This window comes from Sus scrofa, chromosome 3 (assembly GCF_054392235.1).
Source record: "Sus scrofa isolate SSC_HxYL_T2T_F1_AM1 chromosome 3, Sscrofa_HxYL_maternal_Yorkshire_Landrace_v2.0, whole genome shotgun sequence".
In the NCBI taxonomy this organism is placed as follows: domain Eukaryota; kingdom Metazoa; phylum Chordata; class Mammalia; order Artiodactyla; family Suidae; genus Sus; species Sus scrofa.
Window position 1 is genome coordinate 90,200,434 of NC_139385.1, and position 18,586 is coordinate 90,219,019.

At 39.9% G+C, this 18,586-nt stretch overlaps 1 protein-coding gene and 1 long non-coding RNA gene across 5 annotated transcripts in view; one reads left to right on the top strand and one right to left on the bottom strand.

Moving 5' to 3' along the window:
* Positions 1-6,877, bottom strand: part of UGP2 (UDP-glucose pyrophosphorylase 2) — a 56,283-nt gene extending 49,406 nt beyond the window's left edge. The window contains exon 1 of one of the 4 annotated variants that reach the window (XM_021085835.2): positions 6,606-6,877. Coding sequence is in view for 1 of the 4 variants with exons in the window: in NM_213980.1 (NP_999145.1) it covers positions 5,585-5,603 (19 nt within the window). In the remaining 3 variants the exon portion in view is untranslated. 4 annotated transcript variants of the gene reach the window in all.
* On the top strand, positions 321-5,935 carry LOC146404769 (uncharacterized). Its single transcript, XR_014841821.1, has 2 exons — positions 321-2,353; positions 3,865-5,935. It is a non-coding gene; the product is annotated as an uncharacterized LOC146404769 (long non-coding RNA).
* Positions 6,878-18,586: the final 11,709 nt, after the last annotated feature.

Below are 18,586 nucleotides of genomic sequence, written 5' to 3' on the forward strand. Positions count from 1 at the left end.
CAAATGGGCTCTGTGAAGTGGTATTATAACAAAAATACCTACTGTCCAAAATTAATATCTTAGAGTAATTTCCTTTTAGAGTTATTTTTCAATTTATCTTCATAACATAAAAATGGCACTTCCAAAAAGTATACCAGTTAATATTTATTTCTCTAATGTTCCCTGTCAATTTATTCTTTTCCTTAGTAGGCTTTCACAAATGAAAATGGCTCATTTTACTAGAAGAAAGACCCAGCTATCAAGAACAAAGACAAATTTAACCACAGAAATTACAAGATCCATGTTAGAAAACAAAGTTTTCATCAGCTCAACTTTTTGAATTTCTTTTACTTTTCTTTTTATAAATGTGACTTTGAATTTTAACTAAATCCCTCTCTCTCTGGCAACATAATGAATCCTAAGCTACATCTTTAAAAAATAAGGAGTGCGCCTTCGAATTTCTTTTAATTTTCCATTTATAAATGTGACTGAATTTTAACTAAATCCCTCTCTCTCTGGTAACATAATGAATCCTAAGGTACATCTTTAAAAAATAAGAAGTGTACCTTAGGCATTGCTTTGTCAACTCTAGTTCTGCCTCAAATCCATGCCACAATCCTCCTGGGCTGAAAACATCCTAGTCATCTAAATAATCAACAACAGGCTAAATTTGGTCTTAGGATTTAAGAACCAGGCTTAGGCCTGACCTCCACAACCAGACCCCAGAATGCTTCTCATCCCTGTATTTATCTGAGACCCTCTGGTTATAATTTGTTCAGCTAATCCTCCCTGGCTAGCTGCCATCTACCAAACAGGAATCACCAAAAAAGTCACAAAAAGAGGATCCCAACAAATGGGAAAGCTGACAGGCCTCAAAGAAAAAAGTTAAATGACACAGTGGTACTCAAATGGCTTCCTCTGAAATATAAGAAAGTACCTCAATTTAAGAACACTAAGGGATATTTTTATGTAATTTAGATAAATGGTTCCCCCCCCCAAAAAAAGTTTCTCTAATATCATAGCATAAGCACATAAAAATGGCCTTAGCTGGCTAGATGACAATAGCTCTGGTGCCATTATAAGTTTCAAATCATGTAGGAAAATTACCTTGTGGCTCTCAGAACTTTTAAAAATGGCACCCACTGACAAAGCCGGCAAAAGGCGCTGCTGATGCTCCCAAGCACCTCCAATCGTGACACAGGGCCCTTTCTCATTCAGCTAGTAGTCACAATTATTTGGAGTAAGTTGGGGCCCAGAAACAACTCCTAGGGCAGGGAAAACTAGCAAATAGAGACGTAACTTATGGCAAGCGGAAGGTGAGGGCAGAAGACAACAGGGAATTAAGCCAAAGACCTAGTAAAGAAGAGTCCTCCTATGGGAAGGAATCTTAAGTGCCTGAGGAACACAGATTTGGGAGATGCCCAAAGAAAGCTGAAGCATCTTTTGGCCAAGGAATATACATTGAGAACTCTCCTGCTTACTGACATTTATTATTTTTATTAATTAAAAATTTCTACCTAATAACCTAACAGTCAAAGTGTTTGAGAATGGAGATGCCTAGCTTTCTTATTTATAAAGCACATTATCTAGATTTGGGGGAAGAGAGTCAAGCAAAGTGTAGCAATTCCAGGTTCTAGGATATTCAAAAACATGCCCACAATACACAGGTATATACTCGGATCTCCTGAAGGTCAAGCACCCATCATAAGGGATACACAAAATCCGAGTACAATGCAATGCATATTATAAGAGCTCAAAATCTGTCTTGCTGACTGGACTGAAACAAAAACTGTTACCAACTATGTATTCACATCACTATTTAAAATTTCCCCACCCCTACGTTTTTTTAAAAAGGAAAAAAAAAAATCAACACCCAAGTTGTTAGAGGGCTGAACATCAAATCTAGCACAGGAAAATAAAGAACTTTTATAGGTGCCTTGTTTCTGTTGATGATATGTGGTTATACTCTTGATGAAAATGCTATCTGAAAAGCCATCATCATTTTAAGAAAGAAAGTAAAATTTACTGGCTATCTAATGTGACTAGTGCATTCACATACTTCATCTCATTTCAGCTTCTCAATAACCGAGTCATAAGTATTAACACCCAATATTTTTATAAGTAGAAACTGAGGTTTGGAAAAATATGTGTCTAAGATTACCTGTTAGTAGCAGGATTCAAATCTAGGTCCATCCCTTTTCTCTTTTGCAAGATTTATGTTAGAGGTACTATTAATAAACTACAACCAAAAATGTGGGCTAAACTATTTAAAAAAAAAAAAAAAACATGGAAAGTGCTGAGTTTTTTTTTTTAATTAAATTTAATTTTTTTTTGTCTTTTTGTCTTTTTAGGGCTGTACCCGCAGCAAATGGAGGTTCCCAGGCTAGGGGTCCAATCAGAGCTGTTGCCACCGGCCTACACCAGAGGCACAGCAACGCCAGGTCCGAGCTGAGTCTGTGACCTACACCACAGCTCGTGGCAACTCCGATCCTTAACCCACTGAGCAAGGCCAGGGATAGAACCCGAAACCTCATGGTTCCTAGTTGGATTCGTTTCTGATATGCCACGACAGAAACTCCAAAAGTGCTGAGTTTTTCATTTGTCATCCAAGACAAATTCTTTAAGAGCATCCACCACGTGAAAACAATGTATTTCCCCCAGGGATATATTATCTTTGCCCACAGGGTACTGGCAGTCTAGCTGGAGAAACAAGCCATTGTTCCTGGTAAGTTTTTAATGTAAGAGGCAAAATAAGGTATCGGAAAATGACAAAGGCTTAGACACGTTTATGTACCAATTTCAGCGCTACTAGCTGTGAACTTTAGCTAAAATACCTCAATTTCCTCACCTCTAAGGTCTTGATAAAAGTCTACTACCTCTCAGGGCTCTTGTGAAGCTTAAATGAAACAGCATAAGAAAACAGTTCAGGAGCCTAATATTTGTTCAATCTTTTCCTTATTGTGAGAATTAACATACATCTTTTCTATCAAAGGAAGCCTTGGTTACTCCATTTTGTTCCTGCTTTATGTGAGACACCCTCCTTCACCCACCCACCCCTTTTCCCTCTTCTCCCAGTAAGTTTGTTTCAAATTACCCAACCCTGAGCTGACCAATGCCAAGGGGACAGACGTACCACCTGCAATAGGGATAAACAGTGGGTTCTTCCTTATCTGCGGGCACTTGCTCACTGGCCTGCTCATCACCGACCGGGAGCACTTACGCTAAAGAGCCTTGTAACAGTAAAGAGCCTCTTCCAGATCTCCTTGTGTTCGTGTCTTACTTTCCAACCCTGACGATCCGAGCTGGGGTCACTTTTCCCCAATATCATGAAGTGGCACAAGCTAAGTGTCAGTGAGTGGAAATATCAGTAAGTGCTACAGCAAAGAACAATTTGATCTGCTACCCAAAAATTAAAAAACAAAAATCCCAACCCTTAAACTTAAAAAGTGATCTGTGGAGATAGTATAGTCATTAGCCAATAAGGTTTATCACTTCTAATATAGCAGACATGTTAATGAAACAAACACATGGAGACTTTATACCTGAAGTACAAATTTAAACAACAATACACGGGAGCACAATTGTGTTGAATTTTTCCTCTGAGGGGAGAGGTGTCATCTTTTAGTGCAAAACTGCCAATTTAAAAGGAAAACTACCAGAGTTCCCCTTGTAGCACAGTGGTTAATGAATCCAACTAGGAACCATGAGGTTGTGGGTTCGATCCCTGGCCTTGCTCAGTGGGTTAAGGATCCAGCGTTGCCGTGAGCTGTGGTGCAGGTCACAGACCCGCGGCTCAGATCCCACATTGCTGTGGCCCTGGCGTAGGCCGGTGGCTACAGTTCTGATTAGACCCCTAGCCTGGGAACCTCCATAAGCCGTGGGAAGCGGTCCTAGAAAAGGTAAAAAAATGAAAATAAATAAATAATTAAAAATAAAAGGAAAACTACCATTAGAGCAAAATTGGATGGCAGCCAAATGCAATGCTAGATTGAATCAAGGAAAAGCAGTCTGAGTAAGTCAGTAGTTTAGTTAATAGTAAAGTACTTATGATAATTTCTTAGTTTTGACATACGTGCAACTTTTCTATAAATCTAAAATTATTCCAACGTAAAAATTTTATTTTTTTAAAAAGTGGCTGACAAGGGAAAGGAGTAACAATACACACAGGTATTCCCACTTGATTTAGAAATCTCCTGAAAACAGTTAGTCATTAACAGCAAAGGATGTGACAATTAGTCAATTCTCTGTAAGTTCTGTAAAGTGTAAACAAGGAACACCTGGAGTTCAACTAATACTATTAACTTTTAAAGAGAAGTGACATGTCCACTTTTCTCTAGTATATTCCTACAATATTGGCTTTCTGGTAATTAAATATTGTTGCTGTTGCTACAAAACCAGCAAACTTCTGACAATTACCTCCGCTTTCTATTCTTGCCTAAGATGTTTATTCAATATGAACATAAAAAGCATCTCTCACCACTTACAAGGCATAATATGAATTTAAAAGTCTAATGACAACTGACATTTCTGAGCTTAGTGCTAAAAGCAGACATGAGTGTCTCAAATGCTTTCATAATAATGCAGGCAAGTCAAATTCTCTTTATTATATACAAAACTGAAAAAAGAGTTAATAAAGTACTTTAAAACCTACTAGGGTATTTTCATGCCCAGGGTCAAATGATAACCATTACTGGCACAATTTTTTAAGGTACATCTACATTTACTGACAGTCTCAAAAAGTGGTTGTGAACTTTACTAGCTGTGTGTTCAGCAAGATGGCTGAAGCTTTCACACTCTGGGGTCGGAAAGAGAAGGGTTTACTTGCATACCACAAGGCAAGTCCTATGCTACAAATTAGTGACAGAGGTTTAAGGTAGCACCAACTTCAATGTGTTCACATTCACAGACGTATACACAATGTTAAAGCTCAACTCAGTTGAGTGGCATTCCCTAACCCTTTTTTAAAAACACACAGAATTTAGAGGGCAATTTTCAAATTTCAAAGAAACCTTAATAATCCTCCAGATTTCAAAGAAGGAAAAAATAAATAAACACAGCAATGCAGCAAAGTCATTTCTCCTACTGAAATGACCTCCAGCTTCTAGGAGCTACTCCCGGTTTCGCAATAAATGAATCTGAGACTCAAACCACGTACACACCAATGGAGAAGCTGAGAACACTAAAGCTTCCCCAACAGTCCTGGCAAAAACCCACTTGCCTCTCCCCAGCCCTCCAGTTCTTCTTCCCATCTGCACCCACAGAGTTACCTTGACTTCGACCAAGAAAAGAGAACAGGGATTAATCAGCAGCCAAAATCCTGTTTTCTCATTTTCAGCCACTATCCTGGGGAGCCAGAGTGCTACTAACCTGATTCCAGGGAGGCAGAACTAAACGCAGCAGAGTACCAGGGTATAAATTATACGTATCTGAAACACCAACCCAGCCAGCACTCAAGACAGCTCAAATGTCAGTTTAACGAAAAGGGTTTTGCAAACAGTATCTCAAATGAACATTTCCACTTTGAAACCACCCACCAACCTCTCGACTGTCAGTACCCAAATTCAGTACTACTAAAGTAACCCGGGAGATAAGAAGCGTGTCTTACCTTGTACAAATCTCGACATTTTAGGGATTTATTAAAATACTCTGGCTTTTGTATATATATTTAAATTTCTAGAGGAGTCACGCTATAGAGCGGGTCTCTCTTCCACCTCTGCTTTAACAACCGACCGACGAGTTCTTTCTCCTCTTCCAATGCTTAGCCACTTATGGGAGTATTTCTTAAAAGCGACTAAAACTACCTCAAAAAAAAAAAAAAAAAAAAAAACCACCCAGGAGAACCTTCCCCACTTCCAAAAGACAGAAACTTGGTGCGACTGAGTCTGCTTGGAACTCCAGCCCACACTGCACCCCAACACAAATGAGGGCCAGATGGAGACTCCCGGAAAAGGTAAAATCACAAGAACTTAAATTTCATCAATGAAAGAGGCGGATCTAGAGCAGCTACTTCACCGCCCCCGGGTCCCCACGCCCTCCGGGGCCGGACAGCAGCAGGCAAAGGCGGGCCGCGCCCCCGGTTCCCCCTCCCCTCGCTGCCGTACAGGCTCCGGCCCATTCCCCGGAAAACTCCGGCCAACTGCAGTCCCCGCCCAAACAGGGGTCGGGAGGAGGGAGAGGGGGCAAAGAGGCGCAAAGAGGGTCCATGGAACCATTTCTACCAGCCCATAAATATCCCGGGACTAGGAGGTGCTAAAAATTCCGTGCGCGGGCGTGCAAGGGCCTCCCGGCGCCCCCCTCCCGGCTGCGAGTGGCGGCAACACTGCGGCGGCTTTTTCCCGGGAGGGGCCGAAGGCTCCAGGGCCCCTCCCCCTCAGAGGACACTAGGGGGCCACCCGGGAGGGGAGAACCCGTGCGCCGCCCCGAGTCCGAGGTACAGGAGCCCGGGAGGGCCCGCCCGGACTACTGCACATTCTAGTCCCTCCTGGCCGAACCCAAATTCGGCCTCTGGGGCCAAACTGTGGGTCAGGCAGAGGGGCTCTAAACGCCTTAGAGAGGAGGAACGCACCCGCCCAAGGGGTGGTGGGAAGTCCGCCCCGGCCCCTCCCCAAACCGCCTCGGAGACCCACCTTCCACCTCCTCCTTTAGCAGCTGAGAACTTGGGGGCGTTTATGGCGCCCCCGGAAGAAGGTTCGCAGACTGAGAGACTATCACCTCTGCGGCACCCTTCTCTCTCCCCTTCTCCTTTCACACATGCACACCTCCAGCCTCTCGCCAGTGGTCGCAGCCCAGCTACTGAACCCCCTCTGTCCACCTGGCTGCGGTCTCGCAACACCCAAAGCCCCCCCTTTCTCCTAAACACTTCCCCTCCCCCTCCATTCGGAGCAGCCCCCCTCAATGCGGAAATGTCCCCGCCGCGCAGACAGATAGGAGCAGCCACCAGTCAGGAGCCGAGGCGGATTCAGGCCCTGGCCAATGAAATGTACGGAGGTGGCAGGGGGCGGGACGTCTGCGGCCTGAGGGAACCCAGCTGAAGTGGGCGATGATCCCGGCGACGGATCCCGTGTGTGAGAGCCCCACCTCCCACGACTGGGAAAGGGGTGTTCCACCACTAAAACTCCAGCTTTCCATGGATACTTCAGCAAGGGAGAGAACCTGAAGCACCAGTGGTTATTTTTACAGTGCTTAAAAATGTTTCGGCTTACCAGAGATTGAAGATGCCTATCCTGTGGCTGAAGCCAGAGCACCCCACTGCAACTACTCAACAACTTGAGAGAGCCCAGGCCCTTTTCTGTAGACACAAACTATTCACACACCTGGTCTTGGGAGGGTGAAGATGCGTTAAGAAGAAAGCAGTGGGATGTGTGGGATCCACAAACAGGAAGAGGCTTGTAGCGCATTAAAGAAAATGCCAAGTGAAGGCTCTCACCCCAGAACCACCACCCGAGTTCCTATTCCTGTAGAGATTTCCACTGTAACAGGCGTTAACTTTTCTAATCAAAGTAGAAATGGTTTAACTCTCAAGAGATGCTCACCTTTTAATAGATTCTTGAAGTCCTCAAGGAAAGAGAACAGCAAAAGAATGTTTGCAGTGACTTGGGGACGGCAAGAGGGCCAGCCCAGCGCCCGCTAAATCACAGCTTGTATTGCCAACTCCCTACCTGTAAGACTCATTGCGCCTGTCACTGGGTGTATCTCAGACTTTACAATTTATGACTCAACCCGCCTGCAACAGGATAAATGAATTGTCAGTGCTCTCTTTAGTTGCCTCCCGTAAACCAAGTCCATCTTGAAGAGTTTGAGGCATTGGACAACATTAATCAACCAAGGTAAAGTGAGAATTTTTGAATGACCCATTCTCTAAACACTTGATTTTTCTGGTGTTGCATATTTGTATGGAAGTGTTACTAAACTAATACAGGCAAGCCCAGTGATTCATTTGGGTGGTACTGGAGAATAACCCTTGGCACTATATTATGTGAAATCCCAAAACATCACACACCATCTCTCAGCTATAAAACTAATTTCCCCAAATAAAACCAAAAAAGTGTCTAAAATCCTCGTGTATACATTTTAATAACAGCATTTGGAGACTGAAGATCTTAATCAGTCTCTACACCCTTTGTATACAATATAGAAATTGTTCCAGCACTAAATAAGCAGTATTTATTCATCAGTGTTAACACCAAAGTAAAATACAGCCAACAGATTTGAGCCCCATAGGGTTGCTTGGTTTGCAAATGATAAAGTTGAAGAGTATTGAAGAGTCTTTAGTTATCCAAGGTTTGTTATAAGGATGATCAGTTATTTTCTACCTGCAGAGATTAAGGGAGAGCAAGTGAGTTTTAACTGCAGCAAGAGTGGTAAAACTTAATAATATGTTGATTTATGAGTGATTAAGTATTGAGTAATAGTACCAAAGGATGTTGTATATTTGCTGCTTCAAAAAATCTCCAAAAAGTAACTACCTGTCTTCAGTGGTTAAGTCAATGTACATCCAGAAGCTGGCTCTTAGAGGAGCAGCACTCTAGAAGCTATATTTGCAAATATTATTTCAAATACTGCCCTGTAAAATGGAATTTCTTTATACAGCAATTTAAATTTGAATTCTGAACCCCCAAACATTTTGTAAAAAAGCCTCTTACTCCCTCAGAACCACTGAAAACAGTCTCACATGGCAGATCACTTGGGGTTAGCGGGTTAAGATCATGTCCATGGAGAAGTTCCAAATCTGCTTAGAAGGCTATTGTCTATTCCTGAAATACATTTATACATTTTATTATCTGAAAAAATCACTTTCTGTGTGTGTGTTTAATCCTTTTTTTTTTTCCCCAAAATACACTACTGTGGAATTTTCCTTCGGGCTGCATGATGTTGATATTTGTATTATTAGAAATCTGTAATAATAGCATGGATGGATAGATTTACAGGTGAAACCTTTGCAGAAACTTGGTGGGGGGGAGTCTAAAAGAGGATGAAGATGGGGTGGGGGGAGCAGCTGGAAAGGAGTGTATGTTCAGGGATGAGTTGAAATAAGATGGATTATAAACTAAAAAGAAGACTGGAAGCCAGTTTTTCATTGATACCATGTGCTACCATCCAAGGATGACATAAATTCTGCCCATAATTTTCTCATTCCTTCTACTTCTGGATAGAAACATGAGAAAATTCAGTTTAATTTACCTAGTTCTATGTCCTGCGATGTAGATAGGAACATTCTGTCAACACAAGAAAATAATGTCTGCTGCCCTATTTCTAAGCATAGTTTTTAGGTGCCTTTTTAGATTTAGTGCTTGGCATAGTGCCTTGTACCTAGGAAGCACTCAATAAGTGTATTCCGAATGACCAGTTTAGTGCCACTAAATCTTTTTAACTTGCAGTGTTGTGTCCTATAGTGTCTGTACTTTCTGAGAGCTGTAAATAAGATTGAATTTTTTAAAAAATTTTATTTATTTATTTATTTTTTGTCTTTTTTAGGGCCAACGGGTAGCATATGGAAGTTCCCAGGCTAGGGGTCAAATCAAATCTGTAGCTGCTGGCCTATGCCATGGCCACAGCGACGTGGGATCTGAGCCATGTCTTTGACCTACGCCACAGCTCATGGCTATGCCAGATCTCTCGAGGTCAGGAATCGAACCCACATCCTCATGAATACAAGTTGGGTTCGTTAATGCTGAGCCAGGACGGGAACTCCAAGATTGAATTTTTAATTTATATTTAGAGGTAAGTAAATTTTTAATTTCAGTTATTTCCAACTAGAATGTGAACTTTGGCCAAAGTATAAGAGTAAATAGCAGCAAACACACCATCTTGATGACTTTTCAATAAGCTTTACTAACTACCCACCGTGAACTTAATCCAATAAAGGGTGGTTTGGAAATTGCTAAAGTATGAAATAAGTGTATAGATCAGCAATGTGTGTGGTCTTTTACTTTTCTTGTCTGTCCTACTCCCTCCCTCCCCCTCTACGCACAGACACACACGCATAAACACACAAGAAAATAAAACAGTGCAGTTTGGGAGAACATGTTAAAGACATAAAAATTTCTATGTCATGCCCGAAGTGTTTAAACTAGAGACCAGGCAACAATGATTCACTAAACTGTTGCCCACGCTCAATATTGGCTCCCATCTGTATACATCTAAATCTTAGGCCACCCACTGAAAGAAGAAAAGGAGAGATACTATTACTTCCTTGGAAGTTGCCAGTTATTGACAAGACCTAACAACATTTTACTTAACATTTTACTTAAGTCAAAAGATAACCAAACAGGGTTAACTGGAAAATGATATCAAATGATATCTGTGAGACTACTAGTGAATGAGTAGTCTAAAAAATGAATGGTGTTTCCAAATACTTAAGAAAGAGACTTATTCTTTCCTGTTGCCAACACCCTGTTGTTAATGAGTCAGGAAGTTTTCTGAAACAAGTTGTGAATTTCAATTACGACATATCCTTCATTTGTTCATAGTATGATTTTTAAATTTCATTTGAAGGTTGTATAACTTTTATATCACAACAGTAGCAACTCCATGTTCAAATAAGATATTTTCAAAAACAGAGTTGTCTCACATTACAGATAATTCTCCAGAGTTGATAAACCAATCTTCTAAGTAGTTTTAAAAGTCATTAGGCTCACAAGAATGCAGTTTAACCACAACATGCATTATCTTGTTCATGATTATCAATAATTTCCCTCTGGGTTCTCCTTTGAAAGTTGCGTAGAAGGCAGTTCTTTACTACATTGTTTCCTGTTTCCCTTATTCCCTATGTCCCCCAGAGAAGAATGCTGGTGAGAATGATGATGCCCATAAAATTGTTGTATCTCACTCGTGTGCCAAACTGCATCTGCAGACCCCGCCTTGATTATAGAGGCAGAGGAATCATTTCCTTTAATGAGTTGGCCCAGGAATAACTATAAAGGAACTGTCTATATTCTCTCAGAGTTTCATCATTATGTAATCATAATTTGGAAATACAAAAAATCTCAGTAAGAAATAATACATCTCTTACTAAACTCATAAGACAGAATAAATATTATACTGCTTTTCTAAGATGATGTATGCATAGATGAATAAATTACTTATTCTTATTGACTTTGAAATCTTCATAGAGAAAAGCTGTTAAATAGAAAAGTATTCAGTTTAATCCTATTTTTTCTTCCTCTTTCAACCATATTAAAGATTCCCTGTTGTGCATTCCATCAAACGTCTTTTGATGGGCTCCAAACATTTCTGCCGCTGGTCTAGCTTATTAAATTTCCTGCCGGTGCCACCACTGGGAAGGAAAGGATAAAGAACTTCTGTTCCCTAACTTAGTCTCAGGGAATTTATTTTAAGCATTTCATACCCACCAACCTAACTCAGTATTAAAGAGAAGACTCTCAGGACCATTCTTTGGATGAAGCCTAAATAATTGGGCTTTTAAATGGGTAGTATAATTAAAAATTAAAAATAACAGGTTTTTTTCCTCTTTAAAATGAGAAGAAGGAGGAATGTCATACTTAGAGAAAAGACCACAGAAAATAATGTGGTATGTTGATGTTAAGTTTTGGTACCATTTTCAATTGAACTTTTTAAAAAATGTCAATATGGATGCACATCTTAAAACAACAACAACAACAAAACCCTAACAAATACCAAAATGGCCACAATGCATTGTAATCGTCTCTTGTCCAGTCCCTCCTGTTTCCAGCTCTGTACTCCAGAGGCAACCATTTTTCTTCTTAGTTATACCTGATAGTTCTAAATGCTTATTTTGCTATTTCTTTGGTTTCTAGATTTTAGGCATTTTGTGTTTTGACTTCCTGTTATAATATAGACTTTCCTCACTTAACACTACCAGCATTCTTTCCTCCATTGTATTAATTTCCTAAACTTCATAGAGCTGTATTTCCCAATCTTTTATTCACCATGGCACCATGGCACCATGGGGTAACATGGAGGGAATTTGAGGACGTCTATATTGGACTTGGTGAAAACATGAGTGAAAACATGAGTTTGTTTCTTTTTTTGTTTTGTTTTGTTTTGTCTTTTTGCCTTTTCTAGGGCTGCTCCCTTGGCATATGGAAGTTCCCAGGCTAGGGGTCTAGTCAGGGCTATAGCTGCCAGCCTACACCACAGCCACAGCAACGTGGGATCCAAGCCCCGTCTGCAACCTACACCACAGCTCATGGCAACACCGGATCCTTAACCCACTGAGCAAGGCCAGGGATCGAGCCCGCAACCCCATGGTTCCTAGTCGGATTTGGCAACCACTGAGCCATGACGGGAACTCCCGAGTTTGTTTCTTTTCTGTAGATTTGCGCCATATATTTGTGCCATATACTAGATTCCAGATATAAGTGATATCATATAGTATTTGTCTTTCCCTTTATGACTTACTTCACTTAATATGAGAGTCTCTAGTTCCATCCATGTTGCTGCAAATGGCATTATTTTGTTCTTTGTTGTGGCTGAGTAGTATTCCATTGTGTATATATACCACATCTTCCTGATCCAATCATCTGGCAATGGACATTTGGGTTGTTTCCATGTTTTGGCTATTGTGAATAGTGCTGCGATGAATGTATGGGTGCATGCATCTTTTTCAATGAAAGTTTTTTCCTCATATATGCTCAGGAGTGGGATTGCTGGGTCATATGGTAGTTCTATGTTTAGTTCTCTGAGGAACCTCCATACTGTTTTCCATAGTAGTTGTACCAATTTACATTCCCACCAATAGTGAAGGAGGGTACACTTTTCTCCACACTCTCTCCAGCATTTATTATCTGTTGACTTGTTAATGATGGCCATTCGGACAGGTGTGAGGTATTACCTCATTGTAGTTTTGATGTGCATTTCTGTAACAATTAGTGACACTGAGTACTTTTTCATGTGCCTGTTCACCATCTGTATATTTTCTTTGTTTCTTATCAAGGCTTTCAACTAGTAATCTCTTGAGGTTCTTGATAGCCTCTGTGGTAGGCTGAATAATGGCCCCAAAAGACAGCTTGCTATTAATCCCTGGGACCAATGAATGTTATTCTGCATGGTAATAGGGACTTTGAAAATGTTGTAGTTCCCATTGTGGCTCAGCAGTAACGAATCCAGCAAGTATCCATGAGGATGTGGGTTTGATTCCTGGCCTCCCTCAGTGGGTTAAGGATCCACTATTGCCTTGAGCTGTGGTGTAGGTCACAGACTCAGCTCGGATCCTGCATGACTATGGCTGTAGCACAGGCTGGCAGCTACAGCTCTGATTTGACCCCTAGCCTGGAAACCTCCATATGCCTCAGGTACAGCTCTAAAAAATAAAAAAAAATTTTAAAAATGAACATGTGACTACTTTAAGGATTTTCAAGGGAGAGATTATCCTGGTTTATTTAGGAAAGGCCTAAAAGTAATCACAACTGTCCTTATTAAATGACACAGAGAGATCTGAAGACAGAGAAGAAAAAAGTGACATGACAATGGAAGCAGAGGGAGAAAAACTAATGTGATTCAAGGTCATGGGCTGAGGAATGAAGACAGCCTCCAGAAGCTGGAAAAGCCAAGGAAGTGATTGTCTCCTATGGGCCTCCAAAGGTGTGTGGCTCTGCTAACACCTTGATTTTGGCCCAGAGAAACAGATTTTGGACTTTGGGCTTCCAGAACTATAAGAGAATATATGTTATTATAAACCACTCAATTTGTGGTAATTTGTTTCTGCAATTGTAGGAAGCTAATACAATCACCATTCATGAGAAGCACTGCACAAAGAGGTGAAAAAAATTTTTAACCCATTTCTTCTACAACCACTCAAAAATGTATAATGGTTGATATTCTATTCAAATAATCTAATAGCTCTTTTTATTGACAAACACAATGATGAAGCGTGATGTAATAAGGCAAATGGATTTTGAATACACCTGATCTTTTTTTCTAGCAAGTATTTTTAAATAATGATGAAGCTTTAATTTGTAAAACACACATGCATTGTTGGATAAGTCAGACCAAAACTACTTTGGATGCCATTAAAACGGCACATCAGCTGCAAGCAATCAGAATTATCTAATTTCTGTAAAGTCAGAGTTTCAGAGCCATCAGAGTTGCACCATCCAGGAGCTCCATGCTGACGGAAATGTGCTGAGCACAGCCAAGGACATACTCTACCATCTGGACATCTACTTCAGCAGCCAACTGCTAAGCATACTGCTCATCACCTTGGGTAAGAGGCCTGTGGAACTTCTGGACGTTTTTCATCATTTGCTGCACCTGTAACTACTGATTCCTCTTGGGCCATCCTCTGATAAAGCCTACAAGCAGCTGGAGGCAACTAGCCCAGGGGGTCCCAAGTGCCTGCCCAAGGCCTGAAAGTCTTAATACCATGTTTCACAGCTATAAGCCATTTGAAGCATGGAATTAGAAAATTCTGGTCTGTGTTACCCCTCCCACCACTGCTGTGTAGCACATCATGAAAATGAGAATCTGTAGCAGAGAACAGAGCTGGGAAGAAAGAGAGAGGCTATTCTCAATTATCAATGACTAAAGAATCTTACAAAATGTTAGAGGTTGGCAAACCTACCGAAGTTCTGACTGCATGGATCTGTACAGTAATAAACTAAAAGCTAAAATTATCCAAATAATAGAAATAAATTTATTGAAGACTACTGTCTAAATCTGGAGCATCACAGACAGATTCAGAGACTTTAAATTGTTTGATATGAAAGCCTTTCTAACACAGACCAGCATGGGATGGAGACCAGCTAAAGTTGCAAATGGAGTAATAGGATAATGAAAAAAAATAAAGGATCTGGAAAGACCAAAACTTTCTTTAAGCCTTGTTAGCTTGAGGGTTTTACCAGTTTCTTAGACGGCATGAAACAATACTAATTATTTGAAATTTTGTGTGTGTGTGTGTGTATATATGTATGTTGGTATACATTACATATGTTCCTTTATTTATCATTTATATCCTTTCTTGTTCCAAAAAGAATTTGAGGCCAAGATATATATATATATAATATATATGTATAATATAATATATATAATATGTATAATATAATATATAATATATATGTATAATATAATATATATATTCCTTTTTAAAAAATATATTTTACTGGCATATAATTGACTTAGAAATTTGTGTTGGTTTCAGGTGTACAAGAAAGTAAATCAGTTATACATATATCCATTCTTTTTCAGATTCTTTTCCCATATAGGTTATTACACAGTATTGAGTAGATTATCCTGTGCTATACAGTAGGTCCTTGTTACCTATCTATTTTATATATAGTCGTGTGTATACGTCAGTCCCAACCCCCTAATTTATCCCTCCTGCCCCTCATTTCCCCTTTGGTAACCCTGAATTTGGTTTCAAAATGTTTGAGTCTGTTTCTTTTGTAAGTTCCTCTGTATCATTTTTTTTTGTTAAATTCCACATGTTAGTGATCTCATATGATATTTGACTTTCTCTGTCTGACTTACCTCACTTATTATGATAATTTCTAGGTCTGTCCATGTTGCTGCAAATGGCAGTATTTCATCCTTTATATGGCAGAATAATAATTGTACATATGTACCACATCTTTATCCAGTCCTCTGGTGATGGACATTTAGGTTGCTTCCATGTCTTAGCTGTTGTAAACAGTGCTGCAGTGAACACTGGGGTGCATGTATCTTTTTGAGTTACAGTTTTCTCTGGATTTATGCCCAGGAGTGGGATTGCTGGATAATATGGTAGTGCTGTATTTAGTTTCTTAAGGAACCTCCATACTGTTCTCCGTAGTGGTTGCACCAGCTTACATTCCCACAGTGTAGGAAGGTTTCCTTTTCTCTGCATCTTCTCCAGCATTTGTTGTTTGCAGATTTTTTGATGATGGCCATTCTGACTGGTGTGAGGTGATCCTTATTGTAGTTTTGATTTGTGTTTCTCTAATAATTAGTGATGTTGAGCATCTTTTCATGTTTTTTGGCCATCTGATGTCTTTTTTTGGAGAAATGTCTATTTAGATCTTCTGCCCATTTTGTGATTGGGTTGTTTGCTTTTTGATACTGAGCTGCATAAATTGTTGGTATATTTTGGAGATTAATTCCTTATCAATCCTTGTCAGTTTGCAAATATTTTCTCCCATTCTGTGGGTCGTCTTTTGTTTTGTTTGTGGTTTCCTTTGCTGTGCAAGATGTGTGTGTGTGTGTGTGTGTGTGTGTGTGTGTGTGTGTATTCTTGATTAAGTTCATTGCTTAGTAAACTACATATAGTACAATTCATTCTTTAGTGGAAATTCAATTTTGTCATTCTCATCTAATCCTTTTTGTTGTCAGTAGATAGTCATATTAAAGACGCCCTTGAGGCATTTTTCTTTTCTTTTTAGGGCCGCACCTGCACATAAGACATTATTTTTTAAATGACTTTTTCTCAATATAGTGAACCCAAATGATAACACTTTAGAGTTAGGGTTCAAAGAGATTTAGGAAATAAGCAGAATTCCTTGTTGTATAGGTAGGTATACTAGATTAACACTACAGTTGACCCTTGAACAACATGGTGGTAACACAGGAAGGGGCGCTGACCCTGTCTGTACAGTGGAAGATCTGATCAATACTATTTCTGCTTGAAAAACAAAGGAATTGATAAATGATTCACCCAAGGGCTCAAACAGTTTAGATAGAATCAGGACTGAAGCTTTAGTTCTTAGGATTCCACCTATTGTGAACTCTAATCTCTAATCAAACACAAGCTTTCCCCTACACTTAATTAATTTAAAGATCTATAAAATAAAATAAAGACAGTATATTTGTTGAAGAAAGTGCGTATAAGTGGATCCCTGCAGTTCAAACCCGTGCTCAAGGATCCACTGTACATGATCAGTCTCTAAAGCTGTAAACACTGAAGTCCCTTCAGAAGAATCCCTGCAAGATATGTACCATTATCTAGGGTTTTGTTTTTTGTCTGTTTTAATTTATTGGTGTTTTTTTCTGTTTCAGTTTCTCATAACAATAGTGATTTCTAAGGAGGGAGAATAGTATATCGGAAAAAGCAGACTTTGTAAAATAGCCTGTTTTTGTTTTGTTTTGTTTTTGCCTTTGTAGGGCGGCACCTGCGGCATATGGAGGTTCCCAGGCTAGGGGTCTTATCGGAGCTGTAGCTGCTGGCCTATACCACAGCCACAGCAATGCCAGATCCACGCCAAGTCTGTGACCTACACCACAGCTTATGGCAATGCCAGATCCTTAATCCACTGGGCAAGACCAGGGATGGAACCCACAACCTCATGGTTCCTAGTCGTATTTATTTCCGCTGTGCCACAGCAGAAACTCCCCCTGTTTTTTATTTTGAGTTCTGTCACTTAGAACCTGAGAACCCTAGATAAATTACTTGGTTAACTTTATGAGCCTTTATTTTCTCACTTAAAGGTGAGAACAACTAATATCTTGTCTTGCCTCCTACAGAGTTATCATAAAGATCATTTTACTTAGTGTTGGCAGAGTATGGATCATGATGATTTCAATTGAGGCCTTCCTTTATTGCCTTCCATAACATTAATCTTGTTATTACTTGATTGTTACTACTTATACCTATTTTTCTCTCCACAGACTGCAAGCTCTTTGAGAGCAAGGCCCGTATCTACCTTGTATCCTTAGAGCATATCACAGTGTTTGGCACATTAGAAGCACACAAAAGAAATCTGTTGAATGAATTATCAAATGAAATATTTATGAATGAACTTTAAAAGCTGTCCAGTGCTATATAGGTCTATACTAGAGTATTCCCATTATTTCTTCAGGAAATATGTTTCAGATGGCAAATAGTCAACTTATAAATTTACTTTTAGAACACTAAAGGAGGCATTTCAAAACATGTTTATTGTGATAGAGTGTTTGCAAGGTTGGCCACAATTCTTCCCACCCTTGTGCTCTTCTCTTTTACAATGTCCCTTTGTCACTTCTCTCATTAAGAGGTGGAGTATTTTCCCCTCCACCTTGAGTCTGGGTTGGTCTGGTGACTTTCTTTGATCAATAAAATGAGGTGGAAGTGATGTTGTGTGATGTCCAAGCCTTAACCTTAAGAAGCTTTTCAGCTTTTTTTGTCTCCCCTATTGGTAAACTGCCCTGGGACCACCATATAAAGAAGCCCATTCTAATGTACTTGAAAATTACAGCCCACTTAAAGTAAAATTTTTCCAGTTGAGGCCCCCTAGACCCCTCAGCATTAAGTACCGGATATGTGTTGGGGCCTATCTTGGGCTCTCTAGCTCTGGTCAGACTGCCTAATGAGTCATACTGGCCATATGAATGACCCAGATAAGACCAGTAGAAGGATTGCCCAGCTGAGCTATATCCAACACTTGTTACACAGTACAAGAAAAATGATAGACCCATGAATGTGGTGTCAAGAAGAAGAAATCAAGTCACACTCATTTACTCTTTTAGTCCCAGAACGCCTTTAATCTCTGCATACTGGGACTTTGTTTTTCAACCCACTCATTTCTCACCTCTAAACTCTATTCTCCAAATCCTCAGAAGAGATTTCCTTTGATCACTTTTCTTGTTAAATCAATGTCTCTACTCTTAGAGATCTGCTTTTCAGCTAGAGCTTTTGAGATTCTTTAAATGGAAAAAATTAGATTTGGAATTTTTGATTTAT